At 36.4% G+C, this 19,018-nt stretch overlaps 3 protein-coding genes across 3 annotated transcripts; 1 reads left to right on the top strand and 2 right to left on the bottom strand.

The window, feature by feature from the left end:
• Positions 1-1,309: 1,309 nt before the first annotated feature.
• Positions 1,310-5,289, bottom strand: LOC148079762 (keratin, type I cytoskeletal 18-like). The gene is made up of 8 exons (XM_087792370.1): positions 4,939-5,289; positions 4,770-4,852; positions 3,776-3,932; positions 3,545-3,706; positions 3,347-3,472; positions 2,213-2,433; positions 1,970-2,004; positions 1,310-1,590 (listed from the first exon to the last, which is right to left on the bottom strand). The coding sequence occupies exons 1-8, from the start codon at positions 5,287-5,289 to the stop codon at positions 1,310-1,312; spliced, it is 1,416 nt and encodes a 471-aa protein (XP_087648496.1).
• A 190-nt stretch (positions 5,290-5,479) lies between these two features.
• On the top strand, positions 5,480-10,254 carry LOC148079761 (keratin, type II cytoskeletal 6B-like). The gene is made up of 9 exons (XM_087792553.1): positions 5,480-5,712; positions 6,957-7,165; positions 7,228-7,288; positions 8,264-8,359; positions 8,422-8,586; positions 8,661-8,786; positions 8,851-9,071; positions 9,146-9,171; positions 9,960-10,254. Exons 1-9 carry the CDS (start codon positions 5,587-5,589, stop codon positions 9,965-9,967), a joined length of 1,038 nt encoding a protein of 345 aa, XP_087648679.1. The 5' UTR covers positions 5,480-5,586; the 3' UTR covers positions 9,968-10,254.
• Positions 10,255-12,042: 1,788 nt separating this feature from the next.
• LOC148079760 (uncharacterized) lies at positions 12,043-19,018 on the bottom strand. Its single transcript, XM_087791439.1, has 8 exons — positions 18,964-19,018; positions 17,176-17,469; positions 16,787-16,860; positions 14,739-14,925; positions 14,535-14,591; positions 13,958-14,017; positions 13,667-13,875; positions 12,043-12,245 (listed from the first exon to the last, which is right to left on the bottom strand). Exons 1-8 carry the CDS (start codon positions 19,016-19,018, stop codon positions 12,174-12,176), a joined length of 1,008 nt encoding a protein of 335 aa, XP_087647565.1. The 3' UTR covers positions 12,043-12,173.

The following is a 19,018-nucleotide window of genomic DNA, read 5'->3' as shown; positions in this document are numbered from 1 at the left end:
ATAGTAATTAACAAATTATGGGTTTTTTTGCAAGGAAATGAACTCCTGAAATCTATGAAAACATTTACTGGATTAAAACATCCAAGTATGAAACTTGGTCTATACCAAACATGGATTTTATATTTATATAGCCTTATTTCAATTAATAGGAAAAATAATTATTGTTTACTTCATAGATTATAACTCTCATAGAAATGATGTCTTTTGAACATTGCTTTTTAAAATAGAGATGTCCTTTAGTAGGATATTTACAGACTAGGCTACATTTGCCATGAAGGAAGACAATTACAAAAAGAGGAAGCTAGGAATTAGTTATTTTAAAAGCTGCGATTGGTTGATCCTAAAAGCCTAATGGAACATATACTTGTGATAATGTGAGGTTTCTTTAGGAAAAGCTTTTATCTTGACTTTGTTATACTTTTTAAAGAAAATTCTAAGATCACATCATGATTCTAATACAATTTTTAGAATGTAGTCAAAGTAGATTTTTCCTATTTGTAACTGAACACCAAAAATAAATAATTTCCCATAGATGGAATTATGTGCATTTTCAAGCCATGTGTTGACACAAAAGCTACATTTTAGTCGTAACATTTTTGTTGTGTTGTAGGAACTGTGGTGTGAAGTCAGACATTCTTCTGCAAATATCACATAGATTGACTTCTGTAGATATGTATTGGGCAGAAATGTAGATGATTTCTCAGCATGTTTGTATGATAGATGCAGAAGTGACATATGGAGAGACAGTTTGATGCATTTCTACAGCATCTACCAAAAATATATTTTGTCTCTTTTGAGATATCTTTCAAGAGAGGAAGTGGTTTTCTGTATGAGGAAGTCACGAGCACGAGTGTGAGAACTTCGAGACGGTGCTGACGTTCAGTTGCGTCACCGGAGAGGTCCAAGTAAAATTACTGGAGACTCTCAGACTCTTCTTGCCATGTTTATGGACAGACTTGGACAAGAGATCAAGATGTGAAGAGGAGAGTGAAGGCAGGGTGGAACACTCTGAGGAGGAATGTGGTAGAAGAGGAGCAGAAACAGTGAGAAGGAAGATTTATAAGACAAGCTGAAATGAGTCGAGTTGGAAGAGTCAGAGTTTGAGAATAGAAACGAGGTTAGACCAGAGGAAACATAGGAAGAAAATCATAAGGAACCAGATGAAAAGATTTTACATTCGCTCAGTTTTGTTTTTTTCTTTCACAATCGGACACGTGTCTTCAGAATAAAAGAAATGAAAAACGTTCATATTTTTAATTTCTTTATTTTCAATGATGTCACAGATTAATCATCAGATTCTGGTTTGCCACTACTCCTGCTTCTGCTCATCTTCTTTCTCAGAGTCAGAAGAGGAAGAGGAGGAGGAGGAGGAGGAGGAAGAGGAGGAAGAGGAGGAGGATGAAGAAGACTTTCTAGATTTGGTTTTGGGTTTTCTCTTCTTCTTGGGCTCAGCCGGGGCTACTCCGTTGGTCACTGGTTCACTTTGTTCCTCGATAACTTCCAGCTCTGCCTGAACATGTAACATGTTCTCCTCCTCCAGAGTTTCTTCCTTCTCCACCAGAGGCTCCTCGCGGTCAGGCTTGCTCTGGTCTGCAGGAGGCAACAGGAGGAGAAAAAAGTGATCAACACATTCTATATTATTAACATCTGTCCTCAGCTGTGATTAAAGTTCAGACTTTAATTAAGACGTGAAGATGAAAACCAAGAGTGAGATGAGTGATTAAATCAAAGGAGTGTTTTTTCAAATCACATTTAATCAGGTGACATGCATTTGTAAAGTGTGGTGAAAACAATTTAAAGAAGCTCAACAACACACAACCTTCATGGCCTTTAAATGATTTATTCAGACTCAAACATTTTCGATTTCATTGACGATCCCTCCAAAGATTTTTTGTTTTGTGGATTGAAAAAAAATCCAATTTGTGGAAGAAAATTTTAAATCCAATTATCAGCTTAATATAATACTCACCTTGTTGCACAGCGTCTTCCAGAGTGAACTCCATGCTGCCAGAGAAGAAGAAAACACCGACTTGTGCAAGTGTTCAACGCTTTTTTGTTCTTGGGTTTTGTGCAAAATTACATATTTCAACACACATTTTTTTGCTCTTATTTTGAAGCTTTATTCCTCCCACACTGTTTACAGTTGTACAGTAGTAGCACAGTACAAGATGCTATTTTGAGATGTTGTTCTGGTGGTGTGTGTATTCCTCACCTTTCAGCCTGACTCATCATGAGCTCCTGGTAGTTGTTTATTTCCGCCTCCAGCATCAACTTGACGCACAGCAGGTCTTTGTTCTTCTCCATCTGGCTCCCCAGGTGGGCCCTGACCTTCTTCAGCTGGTCCTCCAGGCTCAGGATCCGCTGGTTCAGCGGCACAATCCTGTGACTGTAGTCCATCTGCGTGGACCTCAGGTTCTCCTCCAGGTTACGGATCTGAGGGTGTGAAAGGTTCAAGTTGTGATTGTAGAAGTTTTCTCTCTAAGAATTTAATTCCATTATTTCTAAATTGCAAGGTTGAATTTGATTTGTATATAATTGAATTACAACATTTTATTTATTTTTTAATTAATGTTTTTACACATGTAGATTAATAATCTCATTCAAATATATAAATTAAAACGTTCTATATTAAAATATTTTTATTCATATCTTATTCGATTTAATATTTAAATGTCGGTTTCAAACAGCCAACATGTTATATTGAAATTCAAAAGCTACTAAGTTTCAGAATGAATTAGCTTTCTTTTTTACAAATACAGTTTGAAATTTAAGTTCCAATAATTTAAAAATACTTTTATTAATTCTATATTGTTGGTGCAAAAATACTCCATTTAAAAGGCTATAGATAAAAAATAATAAAGAATTTAGAAAATGTATTTTGAAAAAAAAAACATGTTAACACATATTTTGTAGACGTTATTGAATTAAATTTATAAATATTTGAAAACAATATTTCAATAAATTAATGAATTGAATTGATAACTCAACCCTTCAATATCCTGATGCCACTGATACACTTCTAGTTTCCTAACCCCCCACACCAGAACAACATAAAACAACTGGTCCACTAAGATCCTAACAGAACCAGAGCTGTGGCGCCAGAGAGGCCCACGAGAGTCTGGTCCAGAACGCCTGTTCACGGTAATGATAAGGTGGTGAGTCCGGAATGCTCGTGAACAGAAAAAAATCATTCCTCACATACAGTTGTTCTCTTGTTATCCTTCCCTCAGATGTTCTGATGCACATGATGAGTATCATCTCAGATATATGTAGTAACATGTGGAGAACATGGTCATTATCCTGTCACACCTGCAGCCAAACACCTGCATCGCAGAGTTTGTGTTACCATGGTCTGGCGAGCCTGGAGCTTGATCTCCAGCTGCTGCCTCTCTCTGATAATATTCCGGAGCTGGGTCTTCCCAGACTCCAGGGCCTCGCTGTTCTGGGCCTGCTCCAGCTTTATGTCTTCAAACTGGAACATGAAAAGTAGGAAATGAGAACAAGGTAGAGGTAAAGTGGTGAAGTAAAGAAGTCTGTGGAGCACCTTGCAGTCGTACCACTCCTCCGTCTCCTTCTGGTTCTTGTCGGCAAGTGTCTCGTACTGTCTCCGGATCTTCTGGACCACATTGGCCAGGTTGGAGTCCCGGGAGTCAATCTCCACGATCACCTCGGCTTTCTTGACCTCCTCGTGGAGCTTCTCCACGTCCTGGTCCAACACACACGCAAAGAGAGATGAGCTTCTGACCTGGTGAGAAGAGAAGTTCTCCGGCGTCACCTCTTTGTGCTCGTGTTCCAGTCGAGCCAGTTCGTCCTTCAGCAGGTGGATCTCGCTCCGGGTCTGCTCGTTGTTCTCCTTGGTGTCCGCGATGTTCTTCTTCAGCTCCACCACATCGTTCTCCACCGCCTTCCGACCTTTGACCTCATCTCTCAGCCTTTCATGAAAGATGTGAGTTTACCGATGGTGGCAGTAATAACGTGGTTTATTCTGGACTATTCACAACAGTAATGAACCAGATATAATGCAATAAAATGGCAAATAAAATAAATAAAAACAGTTTTTTAACCCTTTAGTCTTCGTGTCACCTTGACCCTGAGATAACACAAGGGCTAACCTCTTCTGTGGAGGTTAGCAAATGAATATAAAGTTGAATGTGGAAGTGTATCAGTGCAATCAGATTGACTTTAACATTTCAAACGTTAAAACCTTTTTTATTTATTTAAAAATGTTTTTTAAGCCTTTCATTATTTTTCTACTAAGTAATTTTATAATATCTATTTTGAAAGAATACATTTGTTTTTATTATAATCATAATTATTGTTATATATTTGTTCTATATATAATGAAAATAATCCAACATTTTCAAATTTAATTTATTTATTAATTACACGTATTCAATTTCCAATAATTCTAAAATGTATTTTCTAATTTCGATAGTTTTAAATTCGTATACTTTTCACTTATTCACAATAAGGATCAGAATCACAGTGCCAGACAAAAGAAACGTGATCGTCTGCGCTTCGCATAAAGACTACAAATTAAAAAAAACCATGAGTTTATTTTTTTTAAATACATATGTTTGAATCATTGTAATACACCTTAACACAACATAAATAAATCTTTTTTTTAATCAATTGTTGATCTTAGAAATTAGCCAAAATGTCTGAAATAAGCTCCTTTGTGAATCTTCGACTGAGTCTTATATTTAGAGATTTTTATTTTTTCCTCCTCGCAGGTCAAAGTGCTATCATGGATAAGGAGGTGACCTCACTTGTTGAGCAGGTCGTTGTTGGCCAGCTTGGAGTTGTCTATCTGCAGCAGCAGCTCAGCATTGTTCATCGTCACGTACTTCACCTGGAATTAAAAATATAGAATATATAATAAAAAAAAACCAGAAAATATTAAGAAACACAAGGTTGACAAAAAAGAGATGATCTGACCTTGACCTTCAGGTCACTGAGAGGCTTCTCCACCTGGTCCCAGTCCCGGGCCACCGGGACCCTCCTCTTGGCGAGCACGTCATCGATCTCCCGCTGGAGCCTGGAGTTCTCCTCCTCCAGCTGCTTCACTCGACCCAGGTACCCGGAGAGCCGGTCGTTCAGGCCCCGGAGGGTCTGCTTGTCGTCCGCGGGGGGCCCCTGAGGCGCGGCCGGGGGGGCGGCGGGTCTCGCGGAGTCTCGCTCGGTCTCGTTGCGCAAGACGTTGCGGAGACCCTCCAGACTGGACACCGAGGCCCGGGCCCCTCTTCCTCCTGCGCCCCCGAACATGCTGGCTGCGGTGTTGGACGGCATGATGGCGTGAGTTTGGACTTTAGAAGGTAATAATACTGTGAGCATCAGGCGGAGGGTCTTTATACCAGGGTTCACCCCTGATGTCGCAATTCACCCCCAAACACGCCCCCAAAATCCTGTTCTTCAAGTCCACCTTTTTTATTAGATGTTGCATCTTCTGACTAGGATTGGACGGTGGGTTGCGGGGGGAGGTCACAGGTGAGCTCAGTCCACCCTATTTAAAAAGCACTGGTTCGGAGCTGAAGACACTCACCTGGTCAGCTTCAGAACCTGCTCCTCATCCTCACCTCGCGGACCATGTCGTACTCCAGCCAGTCCTACACGCCCGGCAGATCCGGCCCTGCTAAAAGTTCCCCCTCCAGGGTCTCAGAGAAGGACGACATGGTCGGACTCAACAACAAGTTCATCATTCTCATCGACAAGGTTTGGATTTTTTTATTATTGTTGTTACTACTAATGTAATTATTATAATACTAATTATTATTATCTAATTTATATTAATTAATATTATAACTTTACAGTTAAGAAACGTCAGCATTTACTTCTTTTTTTTTTATAGAAAGCACTGTGAAAATAATATTTAAAATAAATAAATCAAAGCAGTGATCATCTACAAATCTGACGTATTGGCGAATCGGATGTGAGAAAAGTACACAATCGATATTTATTATTATTATTATTATTATTTCAAAACTATTATTTGACATCATTTTTCTTATACATTTTTCCACTTGATTATTAAAATGCAAGCTATTTTCTTTTATGAAGATTAAACCTCTTAATGTATATACTTTTAAAATAACCATTATCTTGCATCTCCTGTGATCGATCGTTTTGTTCAATGTTGAATTAATTAATTTGTATTTATTTGTTAAATTCTTCCGTATATTTCCTCCCTATATACTGTAACATTTAGTCCTTGAAGTTCAGAAAAATCAACGTTTTCTTTTTACCCCTTTCCTTTTTTTTAAAGCACCGAGGAATGAATTAGTTATTCTTTAAGGAACAATAAACGAATAAAAACACTGACATCTACAAACTTGTGTTTTGGTGAATCCGATTTGAGAAAAGTACATAAATATGCTCGAGAAGAAATTGTTATCTTTGTTGCATTAACAAAACCAACCGCCAGATGTCACTACATGCATAACCTTTAGTTTTATGTAAGTACAGGTTAAATTAATGGGTATTTATTTATCTATTATCAGTACTTCATTTTTCACATCATTTTTATTGTATATTTTCTTATATGATAGCTTGTTGCCTTTTAATAAGAAATATAATTGGAAAATCAATTAAACCAACAAAATCTAAAGATTAGGGGCGCATGTGTTGATATTATAAAAATAATACTTATTTAAAATGTATTAAATGTGGTATACATTCATTTAAAATTGGACATCAGGCTCTTCTACCTCCCTTTAGCCATCTTAAAACTGTGTTGTTCTCGGTGTTGTCTTGATCTTTGAAGTATGTACTGTTTTGAGTATTGTTTTGATTGTTAAAGCGCTTTGTGACCCTGGTCTCGAAAAGCGCTATATAAATAAATATTACTTACTTACTTACTTACTATAGGAGCTACAATTCTGGAATCTCTCTTACTTAGTATGTAATAAACATGGTTTATATTTTATTGTATCGTTTATTAAAAGTGTTTGCCTCCTTAGATGAAGCACTTGGAGGATGAGAACAAGAAGCTGGACACCAAGCTGAAGATCCTGAAGGGCCGCGAGGACTACGACGATAAGATCGAAGACCTCGTCAAGCATCACGAGGAAGATCTGAAGAGGCAGATCGACAAGTTGGTCCAAGACCGAGAGAAGCTGCAGGGGGAACTTCTTCAGAGCCAGGATGAGGTGGAGAACACCAGGAGCAGGTGAGGAGCTGAAGCTGATGTGTTGTCTGATGTTGTCTGATGTTGTCTGATGTCATCTACAGATACGAGGACGAGCTGCTGAGGAGAGCTGAGCTGGAGAATGACTTCATTCACACCAAGAAGGTACTTTTCATTAAGCACTGTCCTGTTATCCCAGGAGGGGGAAAATGATGAGGCTTTTAACAGTTTAAATCAATTGCTTGTATGACAATCAGTGCCCCCTAGTGGTCTCTGTAGGGAACAACAATGCTTTAAGAAGATTCACCAACCAAACATTATCATAGTCACTTCTATGAAACTCAAACTGTTTAAGTTCGATGTATATGATCAATAAAGTTAACAAAACATAAATTGGAAGCATAAGATCACGTTAATTGATTTGTTATTTATGTTCATTCTTTACTGAAATAACATGAATAAATACAGAAATACACAACCATCAAATTAGGTCAGAGCATAGCAGCTACATTTTTACAACGGTTAAGTTTAGGTGAGTTACAGCGTATACTGAAAAAAAAAGAAGAAGAAAAGCAATACAACGATATACGTTGGCATATTTATTTTGACGATACTTTATCGATATTAAAAAGCACTATATCCATTTTGTTTTCCATTATCCTTATTTAATTTTTGGCTTTCAATTCACATTTTATTTTGTAGTATATATTAATCAATGAAGTGTGTATAAAGTAGAATAGGTCGATTTAAAATAAAAAAGTATTAATTAACATCACACCGTGTGTTGCTTTGTTGTGATGCAAGTAAACTTCCAGCCGATAGATGGCAGCAGTCCTCACGTCACCTGCAGCTAAAGGAATGATACAATTCTGAAAGATCCCGACCTGACTGAGGACATGAGGATACAATTAAGGCTGATATTTGGACATATTTTGGATTTAAACTAATTAATTCAAGGTCTGTAAATTCTGCAACGCTAGAGTCAAGTACTCAGGAAATAGAACAAATATATCTTGGTTTCTACAGTATCACAATATATCATATCGGGGCCTGTGTATCCTGAGACTTATCACATGGTTCTTGCCAATACACACCTTATTACCAGCCTGACAGGATGTGTCCTAAATATGGTTATAACAGGAAGCAGATGATGGACACCTAGAGGCTGTGGACCTGGCCCTGGAAGCGGAGGATCTGGTCGGGAAGCTAGACTTCCTCAGGGTTGGCTACGATGAGGTAAATTTGTCCTGATTTGCATGTTTTTAAAAAAGTATATTATTCAAGTTTTAATTGTTTAGGAGCTGAAAGAGGTGGACAGTCTCATCCAGAACGAGACGGTGGTTTTACCCAACAGCAGTCCCAGGTCCCTGGACCTGGACGAGATCGTGGAAAGTGTCAAGGCTCAGTATGCCAACATGGCCGCTCGGACCAAGGACGAGGTGGAGCACTGGAACCAGAGGAAGGTCAGGAGGTGGTCAGGAGGTGGTCAGGATACGTCCGGGTCGGTTGTTTACATTGCGGATTTGTTTCCTGTCAGATGGATGTCATGATGTTAAAAGCAGGGAAGCAGGAACAAGACGTCCGTGATAATCGCAGGGACATCTCTGACATAACACGTCTCATCCAGAGGCTCAATAGTGATCTGGACCTCTTGGCAAGGAAGGTCAGATCCATACTCCTTCACCGCTGGAGGTCTTCTCGCTGACATCTCCGTGTTGTCGTGGCAGGAGGAGGCCTTGAAGAAGGACACGGTGGACACCATCTCGGAGAGCGATCGAAGCCTGGAGAAGGCTCGCGAAGACATCCTTCGGCTGGAGGAGGCCTTGAAGGCGGCCAAGCAAAACCTGGCAGGAAAGATCCGCGAGCACCAGGAGCTGATGAATCTCAAGCTGGCTCTGGATATAGAGATAGCCACGTACCGTCAGTTGCTGGAGGGCGAGGAGCAGAGGTGGGTCGGCGCATTAGGTCCGAGATTTTTAAACCAGGAAATCATGTTTTTGTTTATTCTCCACTTCTCTGCAGGATGAAGGAGCTCATGAGCAACACAGGTGAGAACATAAACTCCAGATTGTGTTGTGACACCGTTTAGAGATTTTTTTCAGTTGAAGGAATCGCAGGCGCATTAGTTATACTTATACTTAATTTTAATTAAAAAAAAAAATATTTCAATAAAAATAATGGATTCAATAAAAATACAGGAATAGAACCAAAAAGCATCAATCGAAAAAGTTGCTTACACCAAAATATCCCCCAAAAAGTTGCTTTAATAAGATAATATTTTCAATAGAAAATAAGTTGCTACAAAAAAGAATAATATTAAAACCGTTTTCTTTTATTGAATCATTTTCTGTGTGTTTGGGCCATTATGGGCCATTTGTTTCTTAATAAGTAAATCTTTAATAGGTGTTTCAATCCAAAAAGTTTTAAAGTCGTTTTGTTATTGACTTAAGAGGAAAAAGTTTTGAAGTATTTTTATTTTTTGAAGCAATTTCTCCTCTGATTGGATAGTAAAGAAACAAAACTACCTTCATAGTTTAAACACTCAAGTTCCATGATGGAATCTTCATCGCAGAGCAAAAACTGACACATCAGTTCCCAGATGTTGTGTTTCGGAGCCTGTTGCTGTTTTATTTTTTGCTATATGCCAATACACAGACCGTTTTTTTCTTCCAGTTGTTCTGGATTGATTCACTGTCATCATGGTTTCTGGCCGAATTGTAACCATTTCCGGGGGAAACACAAGCTTTTTGTCAACACAAACACTTAAATAAACACACAATCCAAGTTCGATTGTTGCTAACGTGACAGACTAAAGTGAATCATTTCTTTTGCTCAGATTTTTGAACAGATACCAGTGAAGATTCTGCCAAGGATCAAAATCTGTCGTGTCGAAGATAAACTGTGAACCTCAAGAAACATCTGCAACATCTGCCCACTCAGCTGTTATCCTCGAGGCTCCCAAATATTCCTAAAAATGTGCTGGAAGTTGTGTGACATAAACTGCAACATGTATTTAGTCTCTCTGAGCAAAGAGAGCACAGTGGTGTCGGAAACCTATTTTGTATCCAATTAACGAATTTGTGGATTTGGTGTTTAATTAGAAATTAACCTTAAATAATAAAAAATAATAAAACAAATGGTTGCTTTCTTTATTTCAGGTGAAACATACATATAAAAAAAGCCGTTCATTGTGATAGTGACTCTTATTATTATCATCGTACTGAAGCATCATCTTTTTTAGGGGTCAGTAGGTGGCGCCCTGTGTGAGTTTAATCGAAAAGCTGTTACAGCAATAGATTGTAATGCATAGAGTGACATCTAGTGGACTCTTGAAATAAAGAAACTGTTTAATGAAGCTTCCCGAGCTCATAAGAGTGACACCACTTCACTCTCAAATCAATAATTATTTTTCTTTTTTTTGGTTAAGGGTATGTCCCTTAAAGTTTAACCCTTGACCCAGAGACAACACAAGGGATACCACAAATTTGTTTTCGGGCCTCTGGGTCACCTTGACCCTGAGATAATGCAAAGGTTAAAGACAACTATATTAGATATAACTAATACTTTAAATTGACAGTGACAGGTAATATATTCTGTTATATATTATATAATTATATAATATATTATGTTCTTGTTCTTATTTTATTTTGATTTATTTTTTTGAGAAAATTGCTGTATTTGCTGTGGCTATTGGAAAAAAAACGATTTATACAATCAATAAAGTTCTACTTTACCTTACGTTACCTTTATATATGTCATTACCTTTTGTCATCCAGTTATTTTACCTTCATAATCCAGAGAGCTTCCAGAAATAAAGAATACACAGCAAAAGTGGTTTCAAAAAGCATTCAGCTTGAATCTCTGGCAACACAAAAGGTATTTTCTTGTCATTATACTGTAAGTAGCAAACAATAAGATTGTTCAGGGAATCAAAACTGTGTAACAAAACACTTTCGGACGGCAGTAACTTTTTGAGCGTCCGTGGATAAGAATAAGTGTCATCGTCATTTTCTCCTCAGTTTTCTGCAGTGTTGAACTAGAGACATGTCTTTGTCAAATAAAACACCCAGGTTTCTCAGGCTCTGTTTAGCAGTACTGACCCAACCCTGGATCCTTATCATCAGACGCAAAAATAAAATTCTATTTATACTTAATTTTATGTAAAAAAAAATTGATTTCAATAAAAATAATGTCTCCAATAAAAAAACTTGAATAGAACCAAAAAGCATCAATCAAAAAAGTTGCTTACACCAAAAAATGGCTTCAATCCAAAAAAAGTTGCTTTAATAAAACAATATTTTCAATAAAAAATAAGTTGCTACAAAGGAATAATATTAAAACTGTTTCATCAAATCATTTTCTGTGTGTTTGGGCCATAATGGGCCATTTGTTTCTTAATGATTAAATCCTTAATAGTTGTTTCAATCCAAAAAGTTTTAAAGTCGTTTTGTTTTTGACTTAAGAGGACTTTTTTTTTTTTTTTGGAAGCAATTTCTCTTCTGATTGGATAGTAAAGAAACCTTCATAATCTTAATACAGAGAGCTTCCAGAAATAAAGAATACACAGCAAAAGTGGTTTCAAAAAACATTCAGCTTGAATCTCTGGCAACACAAAAGGTATTTTCTTGTCATTATAATGTAAGTAGCAAACAATAAGATTGTTCAGGGAATCAAAACTGTGTAACGAAACACTTTCGGACGACAGTGACTTTTTGAGCGTCCGTGGATAAGAATAAGTGTCATCGTCATCAGAGAACACCCCCACTAGGCCAGATTAGTATTAATAACATTCTGTTACGTATTGGGCCTTTAAAACCTTTTTAAAATTTGCTTTAATTTTAAAATCTTCACGTCCTCGTCTGGTCTTCGGCGATGTGTGTGAGGGAAGTGGCTGCAAATGTTGAATTAGAAGTCGAAACTGAAAGTAAACAAATTGATTTAATAACAAGAATTTAACAAATCGTGACTAGGCTACACCTCTATATATTACTTCGACAGAAGGAGAGTCAAGAGAGAACTTGTGTCAAAAACAAACTCTGTCACATGTGGTCTACGACCGGACGGCTTGTTTCCTGGGCTGAGGAAGTGGAGGGGGCTGCTCTTCATCCGGCTGTGCGGGCTTCTGACAAAGATAGTTGAGATTTGGTTAGACACAGAAAAAATGGAGCATTAAATCACTATTGAATTCAAAGTTTACACTTTATCATTGAAGAGAAAGTTTAGATTATTAGTTCCTAATGTGTCTTCGTGACTTTTTCTCAACAATGCTGAACGTATCAGTGCATTTTGACAGAAATAGCTTAAAAAAATACCCCCCAAAAACGCACATGTGTTAGGTTTAAAACAAAACAAAGAGTTTAGAGCATGTACAAACTGATCCATAAGGTTTCCAAAACGATGTAGTACACATGACAGGCCTGAAGCAAGCAGTCCGCAGCGGGCAGGTGCAGAACGTTGTATTGGTAGCATTAGTGCTCATGTTTCATGAGTGTTTTGAGAAGAGCAGATCCAGGTTCAGTGTTGTAATAATAACACTCGGTCATTTGACCAAAAAGGCTTTTTTAGACACAGAACTTGGTGTGGACGTTTTTAAGCATGTTTTCTAAAACAGCAGCCAACAGGCTCATGAGTTTATTTCCCCCCCTTTTACACCTCAAAACTGCTAGGGCTGGGTCTCATGTCTGTGGAGAGTCAAAATGGCAGCTTTATTTAGCACCGGTTTATATAGTAAAAGTTTTGTCGATTCTTGCGACTTGTCGTCAAAGTATTTAATTTTTATACAACGAGACCCTTGGAGGTGGAGACAACTTGGATCTGTCAGTACACAATCAAATTACACAACTTTATTTATAGAGCGGGTGATATTGTCTCTCTTCTAGTCTCAAAGCATAGACTTTATGAAAGATAAGTATAAATAATAAATAATAAATAATTTGTATATAAAATGTACACAGACTCCATTATTTGTTTTCCTATTTATCTTTTCATTAAATCCCTGTTTTGAGACTCATCGAGAAAATACATTCTTAGCTATATAAATAATATTTAGTTTTTATGTTTTTTACATTTACTCTAAAACATCAGGAAGTTTTCTACAAGTGTACAATCAATTTAAACGTGACGCAATATTTAGCCCAAACTAGAAGCTTCTAAAATTCACTATGATCGTCGACACTTGATTTTCTGGAACTCCTGTTGTATTATCAGTTTTATCTTGACCTTTAAAGTATATATTTTATTGAATATTGTTTTGATTGTTTAATCGCTTTGTGACCCTGGTCTGGAAAAGCCTTTTACAAATAAAAATTACTTACTTACTTACAAACAAACAACTGTGTCATGTTTTCCTCTAAACTTCAACAGACATGATGGCCAACAAAAACTTTCCCTGGAACGTCTTATAGTGATCTTATCTAATGTAAATATTTCAAAGAAAAGACAGTTTTGTACAAACAGACACATACTGATGAGTACAATAGAGGTTCAACATCTATTTAAGACACACTTAAATCAAGTTGCCATTTAAGTTAAGTGCAAGAATACCTTTGCGTGATTCCGTGGTTTGGCCTGAGGAGCACTCTTTCTACTCTGGGACTTGTTCTGCTTCCCGGATGTGTGTGGTCGAGGTCCAGTGTTTCCAGCAGCTTGCTGTTGATTCTTATAGACCCGCGGGTGATGTTGACGTGAGGGAGCGTTGGTCCCTTGTTTCTGCTGCTCCGTGTTGGCCCACGTCAACCGGAACTCCTCTTCGTCTGTGAACAACAGCCACAGTACGTGATGGGTTTTATATTTTATTTTAATGGAGGCCAAGGATGTTCAGGACGTGAATTTGACCTTTGACTTGCATCTTCTTCTTGCGGATGATGATGATAACGATCAACAGCAGAACGAACCCTGACAGGAAGAAGAACGATTCAGCTTTTTTTTTTAAACACTGGATTTATTATCAGACACTGACTCATTTGTATAAACATTTTAACATTATTTACTCACTTGTATTATGTGTTTTAAAGCTGCCAATACATGTTTACAACATACATTCTTACATACTATTACCTGCATATTTTGAGGCCATGTCATTACACACATAAATAATAAAATATACATGTTATTTTCATTTTACAATGGATGCTTCTGGCATGCTAATGCTAATCCATAACATGAGTACACACTTTTCTCTGATGTCACTGTTCTGGGAAATTACCATAGTTTACTGTTGAGTTAATGTGTGATTAATTGCGACTAAAATATCCAGAATTTTCTTTTAATATAATTGACGTTTCCGTCAAAGCAGTTTTGGAGAATGATAAAAGAAATGCAACAACGTTTTTTATTCGATTGTTATGAACAGATTATTCATAAATTTAACAGTAATTATATCCTATTGATAATCAATAAGCGTTGATCTTACCTCCTCCAGCGCTCAGAATGTAAATCATGTTCCAGAAATCCATGCCAAGTAACAAACCTGTGCAAACAAATAATGATTGTTATAGTATTATTGTTATAATAATAATACGTTCCATTATAATTATTATTATCGTTGTTATTATCGTTGAAAAAGTATTGTCTGAACTTCTTAAAACACGTCAGGTTTGAAAACAACATCATGTACCGTCACCGTTGCTGTCTTTACCGTCCTCGGGACAAGAAGCTGTTGCAGGGTCACTGGTGGACTCGTTGACTGGGTTGGAAGCGCTGCAGCTGAAGGAACCCTCCTTCGCCTCGTCTTTGGTGAGCGTCAGACTGGGACTCCTTTGGGTTTTCATCGGCTGTTTATTCTTGTACCACATGATCGTCTTCTGCAACACCAGAGGGTGAGAAGAGAAGCAGTGACTCGTCCGAGCATCATGGTGTGTTTCACAGGACGTGACCCTTCAGCAAAGTCTGAAGAAAAGTCTCTTTGAAATAAACAAATCATTGTGTGTGTGTGTGTGTGTATCTATGGGTTTATGTGTGTTTTGTCTATGTGCGTGGATGTGATTTTTAAAATGATTTTGTGTGGCTTGTTGTCTATGTCTGTGGGTATATTGGTGTGTGTGTTGCAGTAAGAGCGTTTTTGCATGTGCGTGTGTGTTACTATAAGTCTGTCTGTGTTTTAATGTGCGTGTGTGTCAGTCTATGAGGTTGTGTGTTTATGTGTGTCTATGCACGTGTTCGTGTTTTTGTGTGTCTTTGTGTGTTTTTCAGTTTGTTTGTGCGTGTTTTATGTTTCTACAAGTGTGTGTCTTTGTGTCTATGAGTGTGAGACCTCCATGGCTTCCATAAATACATATGCAGTGGTGGAGGTTGTTCACCTTGACCCAGAGACAACACAAGGGATACCACAAACACATGTCTTTCCGGGCCTCCGGGTCAACTTGACCCTGAGATAACACAACCTCATTCTTGTTTTTGGAAAATTGCAAATATTCTTGAAATTGAATTATATGTACATATGAAGACTTTTAGACACTATTACAAACTAAAAATCCAGATTCGAAAGTAGAAAAGGGAAGGTTTGGCTGGTTTTGAGAACCTGATCAAGCCAAAGAAGCTTCTTAAGAATCGTATACATAGAGTCGCAGGTGGAACACTGAGGTCACTAACAACGCTGTTAGTAGAGTGCTTGAATTCAACATTTTATTTTTAAGCACTTTTAATTTGTAGGTTTTTTTTTAAATAATTTTCCTCATTTTACATGAATGTTTTTTTGTTTTTTTTTTAGAAATTAATTTTAAAATTCGACATTTAAAAAAAAAAGAATACTCGTAGAATTTGTTATTCTTATTCCAATCCAAAAAAAAAACATATTCTAAAACTCAATATATTTTTTATTCATAGTGTTTCAAAACAAATATTTAAATGTTTTTATAACAGTGCCACCAAATGCTATTGTTTTGAAATCCGCCATGACGAATTGACGCGCCAGTGCATCCACGTCGTCACATGATCGTCTGCGCATCCTGTGATTGGCTTAAAGTTTGAACAAGAAGATCGGTACTTTTTTGTAATAGTCTACAGGAACTATAATACCCACATCTTTTGTACTGAATTTAAAAAGGGTATAAATAATTATTTTTTAATTAATGTGTGTAAAATAATATTCATCCATTTTGAAAACATTTGTTTTATTTTAATTCAATTATTTAAAAAACTAAAACAAATTCCAACTTTCAATATACAAATGATTAAGTTAATCTATTGACTAGTAAACATTTAATTATTCAATACATTTTAACTTTTCAATACACCGTACAAATGATGAAATTAAATTTTAATGAAAAAAATATTGAAATATTGAAACAATATTAAAACAATGGCACAAATTCCACCGTTCACTCTTCTAATGGCACTGATATACTTCCATACCAGACTGATCATTTTGTCACCCACACACAAAAAACACGTATGCACACACACAAATACTCACATGCACACATACACAAATAATCGCACCTAAACAAAGTGTTTCAACAACTTTTCTTTTATCTGAACAAAAATGTAAGTAAGTAAGTAAGTAAGTCATTTTTATTTGTATAGCACTTTTCCAGACCAGGGTCACAAAGCATGTAAACAATCAAAACAATATTCAATAAAGTATATATTTTAAAGATCAAGATAAAACGTGCACATTTGTGTGTGTGTGTGCGTGCATGCGTATCATCTCGTGCGTTCTCTTACCTCTGTGGTATTACAGGTGAATTTGACCGACTTGTCTTGACACTCAACCATCACATTGGGTTTGGACACTCGTGCTGATCAACAAAACATCAACATCAATACTTTAACGTTCGATATCTGCTTCTTTAGACTTTCTTTTATTGTCATTGCACATAAAAAACACAGCATAGAGTGAATGTATATAAAAGAAAAGTATAAATATAAATATGAATAAGTTAAAAATAGTGCAATATAGCATAAACAGAATAAATACATAATGTTTTAAATATTGCATAGAATGAATGTATATAAAAAGTATACATATAAATATTAATAAATTAAAAAAAAGTGCATTATATAATAATAATATAATTATGTGTGTCTTGTGTGACACTGGGGCAGTGACTTACCAATAACACACACGTAGTAGCTTTTACCAACATTGATCTTTTTCCCGATGTTGTCGTAGACCTCTGTTGAGTAGAGGCCTGAATTTTTCACCTCAGCCTTCTTCAGTTTCAGCGATCCATCTGCATCCACGTCTCCAACCTCACCAACAGTGGGTGGTTCCTTTCCTTTCCGTGTAAAGATGGTGATTTGATTATGCTTCCATTTCAGCATTTGAGTGGGTTGTAATTTGTGATGCAGAGGCACGACGTACGAGTCCCCGATTAGAGCATGTTTGTCGCAACTGGGTTGGAAATCTTCAAGAAGAAGAAATAAAAGAAATGAGTCTCATAGAAATAAGATGAAACATGATGAGAAAAAAAGAAAATAGAGTTTAAACTGGATTTACAGTTTGTATAGTTTTTAACACTATTTACATCCATCATTATGTTTTCTCAGGGGCCACATTATATACTGTTAAATATTTCAAAACCTTTCATTAAAATCAACATTTCTCTTATTATGAGCTCAATATTTACTCTAATTCCTTTGAGGTAAAAGACATATTTACCAAAAATACAAAAAAAGAAAGCAAAAAAGTAAAAAAAAAATTAGGTCAGTAGGTGGCGCCATCAGTCTTAAAATGATGGGACGTTTCATTAGAACAGTTCAAAATAAAGGAAAATAGCGCAGAGACCCCCATATAGTTGGACTCTGAAAATAATGATCAATTTCAAATACATTTTTACAATTATAATATTAAAAAGTATTTATTACCAGATATTGTTTTTGTTGAGACATCTTTTGTGTTGAACAAAAAATAAAAAATGATCATACACCCTAAACAGCCTCATATTTTCACACACACATGCACAGACACACGTGAATGAAAAATAATAAATCAATAAAAGCAACTTCTGTTGAATTTTTCCAGACTATTCTCACATAGTTATTGAAGTTTTGAGGTGTTTTTCAACTCGCGTTGAATTAGAAATAATTCCATCCAACATTCTTTGTTCTCGATGTTTCGTGTTTTTGCTTCATTTATCAGTTTTAAATTGAGGAACCTATTCCTTAGACATCATATTTAATTTCAGTCAATAAGCAACAATATTAGTGTGTTGTACACTAGACAATACATGTTGATGTTAATAATTATGCATATGTTATCCATTATGTTTAACATTTATATTTAGAATGAAGGTTTATTCCTTTTTTCCTTTTTTCAAAATGAAAAATACTAACAACGATCAAGGTGGTTAACCACTTAACCATCTAAGCTCCGTGGACTTCAATTATATTTTCATCAAACATTTAATTTCAATGGAAACGAAACTCAATGCTACAGCCCGTGATTTACAATAAAGCTCCATCCTTAGCGTCACCGTCAACAGTTTAATCTATTTCCTTTAGGCTCTGATTTTCGGGGAATTCAAATGACATTTATGTGCCACGATGATATCGAAGTTGACCTTCTTTCACATACAGCACATTATTCAAGTTTAATCTCTTTATCTGCGGAAACTTTCTTTCCGTGTTTACAAAACTGATATTAATAGAACTCAGCAGATATTTCAATCTTGTTTCAAAAACTCAAAAACGTAATTTTAAGTTAAAGGCAGAATAAATTCAAATATCTTAAATCATTTTCTTCAGGTGAATCTTCCTCATTATGAAGTCGAATACCTCTTCCATAAACTTGTATAAATGTCATTTAACAACACATTTAACACATGCTTTCACACACACCATTTAAGAATAAATTCTCTCTATCACAGCTCGAATAATCATTTCTTAAAATTGTTGAATACCTGCGGCCGTTGTGAAGCAGACAAGGAGGAGAGCTGCATAACTCAGAGCTGCCAT

Source organism: Callionymus lyra, chromosome 5 (assembly GCF_982586985.1).
Source record: "Callionymus lyra chromosome 5, fCalLyr1.hap1.1, whole genome shotgun sequence".
NCBI classification, from domain to species: domain Eukaryota; kingdom Metazoa; phylum Chordata; class Actinopteri; order Syngnathiformes; family Callionymidae; genus Callionymus; species Callionymus lyra.
Note: the sequence above shows the minus strand (reverse complement) of the source record. Positions and strands in the feature narration are given on the sequence as shown.

What these genes read in the sequence shown, in the direction of transcription:
- LOC148079762 (XM_087792370.1), bottom strand. Translation starts at nt 5,289, where the DNA reads ATGCCGTCCAACACCGCAGCCAGCATGTTCGGGGGCGCAGGAGGAAGA. An exon ending in AACAACGACCTGCTCAACAA is followed by an intron (nt 3,933 to 4,769) that starts GTGAGGTCACCT and finishes CTTTCATGAAAG; the next exon opens with GCTGAGAGATGAGGTCAAAG. An exon ending in ATGATGAGTCAGGCTGAAAG is followed by an intron (nt 2,005 to 2,212) that starts GTGAGGAATACA and finishes CTTCTCTGGCAG; the next exon opens with CATGGAGTTCACTCTGGAAG.
- LOC148079761 (XM_087792553.1), top strand. Translation starts at nt 5,587, where the DNA reads ATGTCGTACTCCAGCCAGTCCTACACGCCCGGCAGATCCGGCCCTGCT. An exon ending in TCATCATTCTCATCGACAAG is followed by an intron (nt 5,713 to 6,956) that starts GTTTGGATTTTT and finishes TTGCCTCCTTAG; the next exon opens with ATGAAGCACTTGGAGGATGA. An exon ending in CTGGAGGGCGAGGAGCAGAG is followed by an intron (nt 9,072 to 9,145) that starts GTGGGTCGGCGC and finishes ACTTCTCTGCAG; the next exon opens with GATGAAGGAGCTCATGAGCA.
- LOC148079760 (XM_087791439.1), bottom strand. Translation starts at nt 19,018, where the DNA reads ATGGCAGCTCTGAGTTATGCAGCTCTCCTCCTTGTCTGCTTCACAACG. An exon ending in CTACTACGTGTGTGTTATTG is followed by an intron (nt 16,861 to 17,175) that starts GTAAGTCACTGC and finishes TTTGTTGATCAG; the next exon opens with CACGAGTGTCCAAACCCAAT. An exon ending in AACCACGGAATCACGCAAAG is followed by an intron (nt 12,246 to 13,666) that starts GTATTCTTGCAC and finishes TATCTTTGTCAG; the next exon opens with AAGCCCGCACAGCCGGATGA.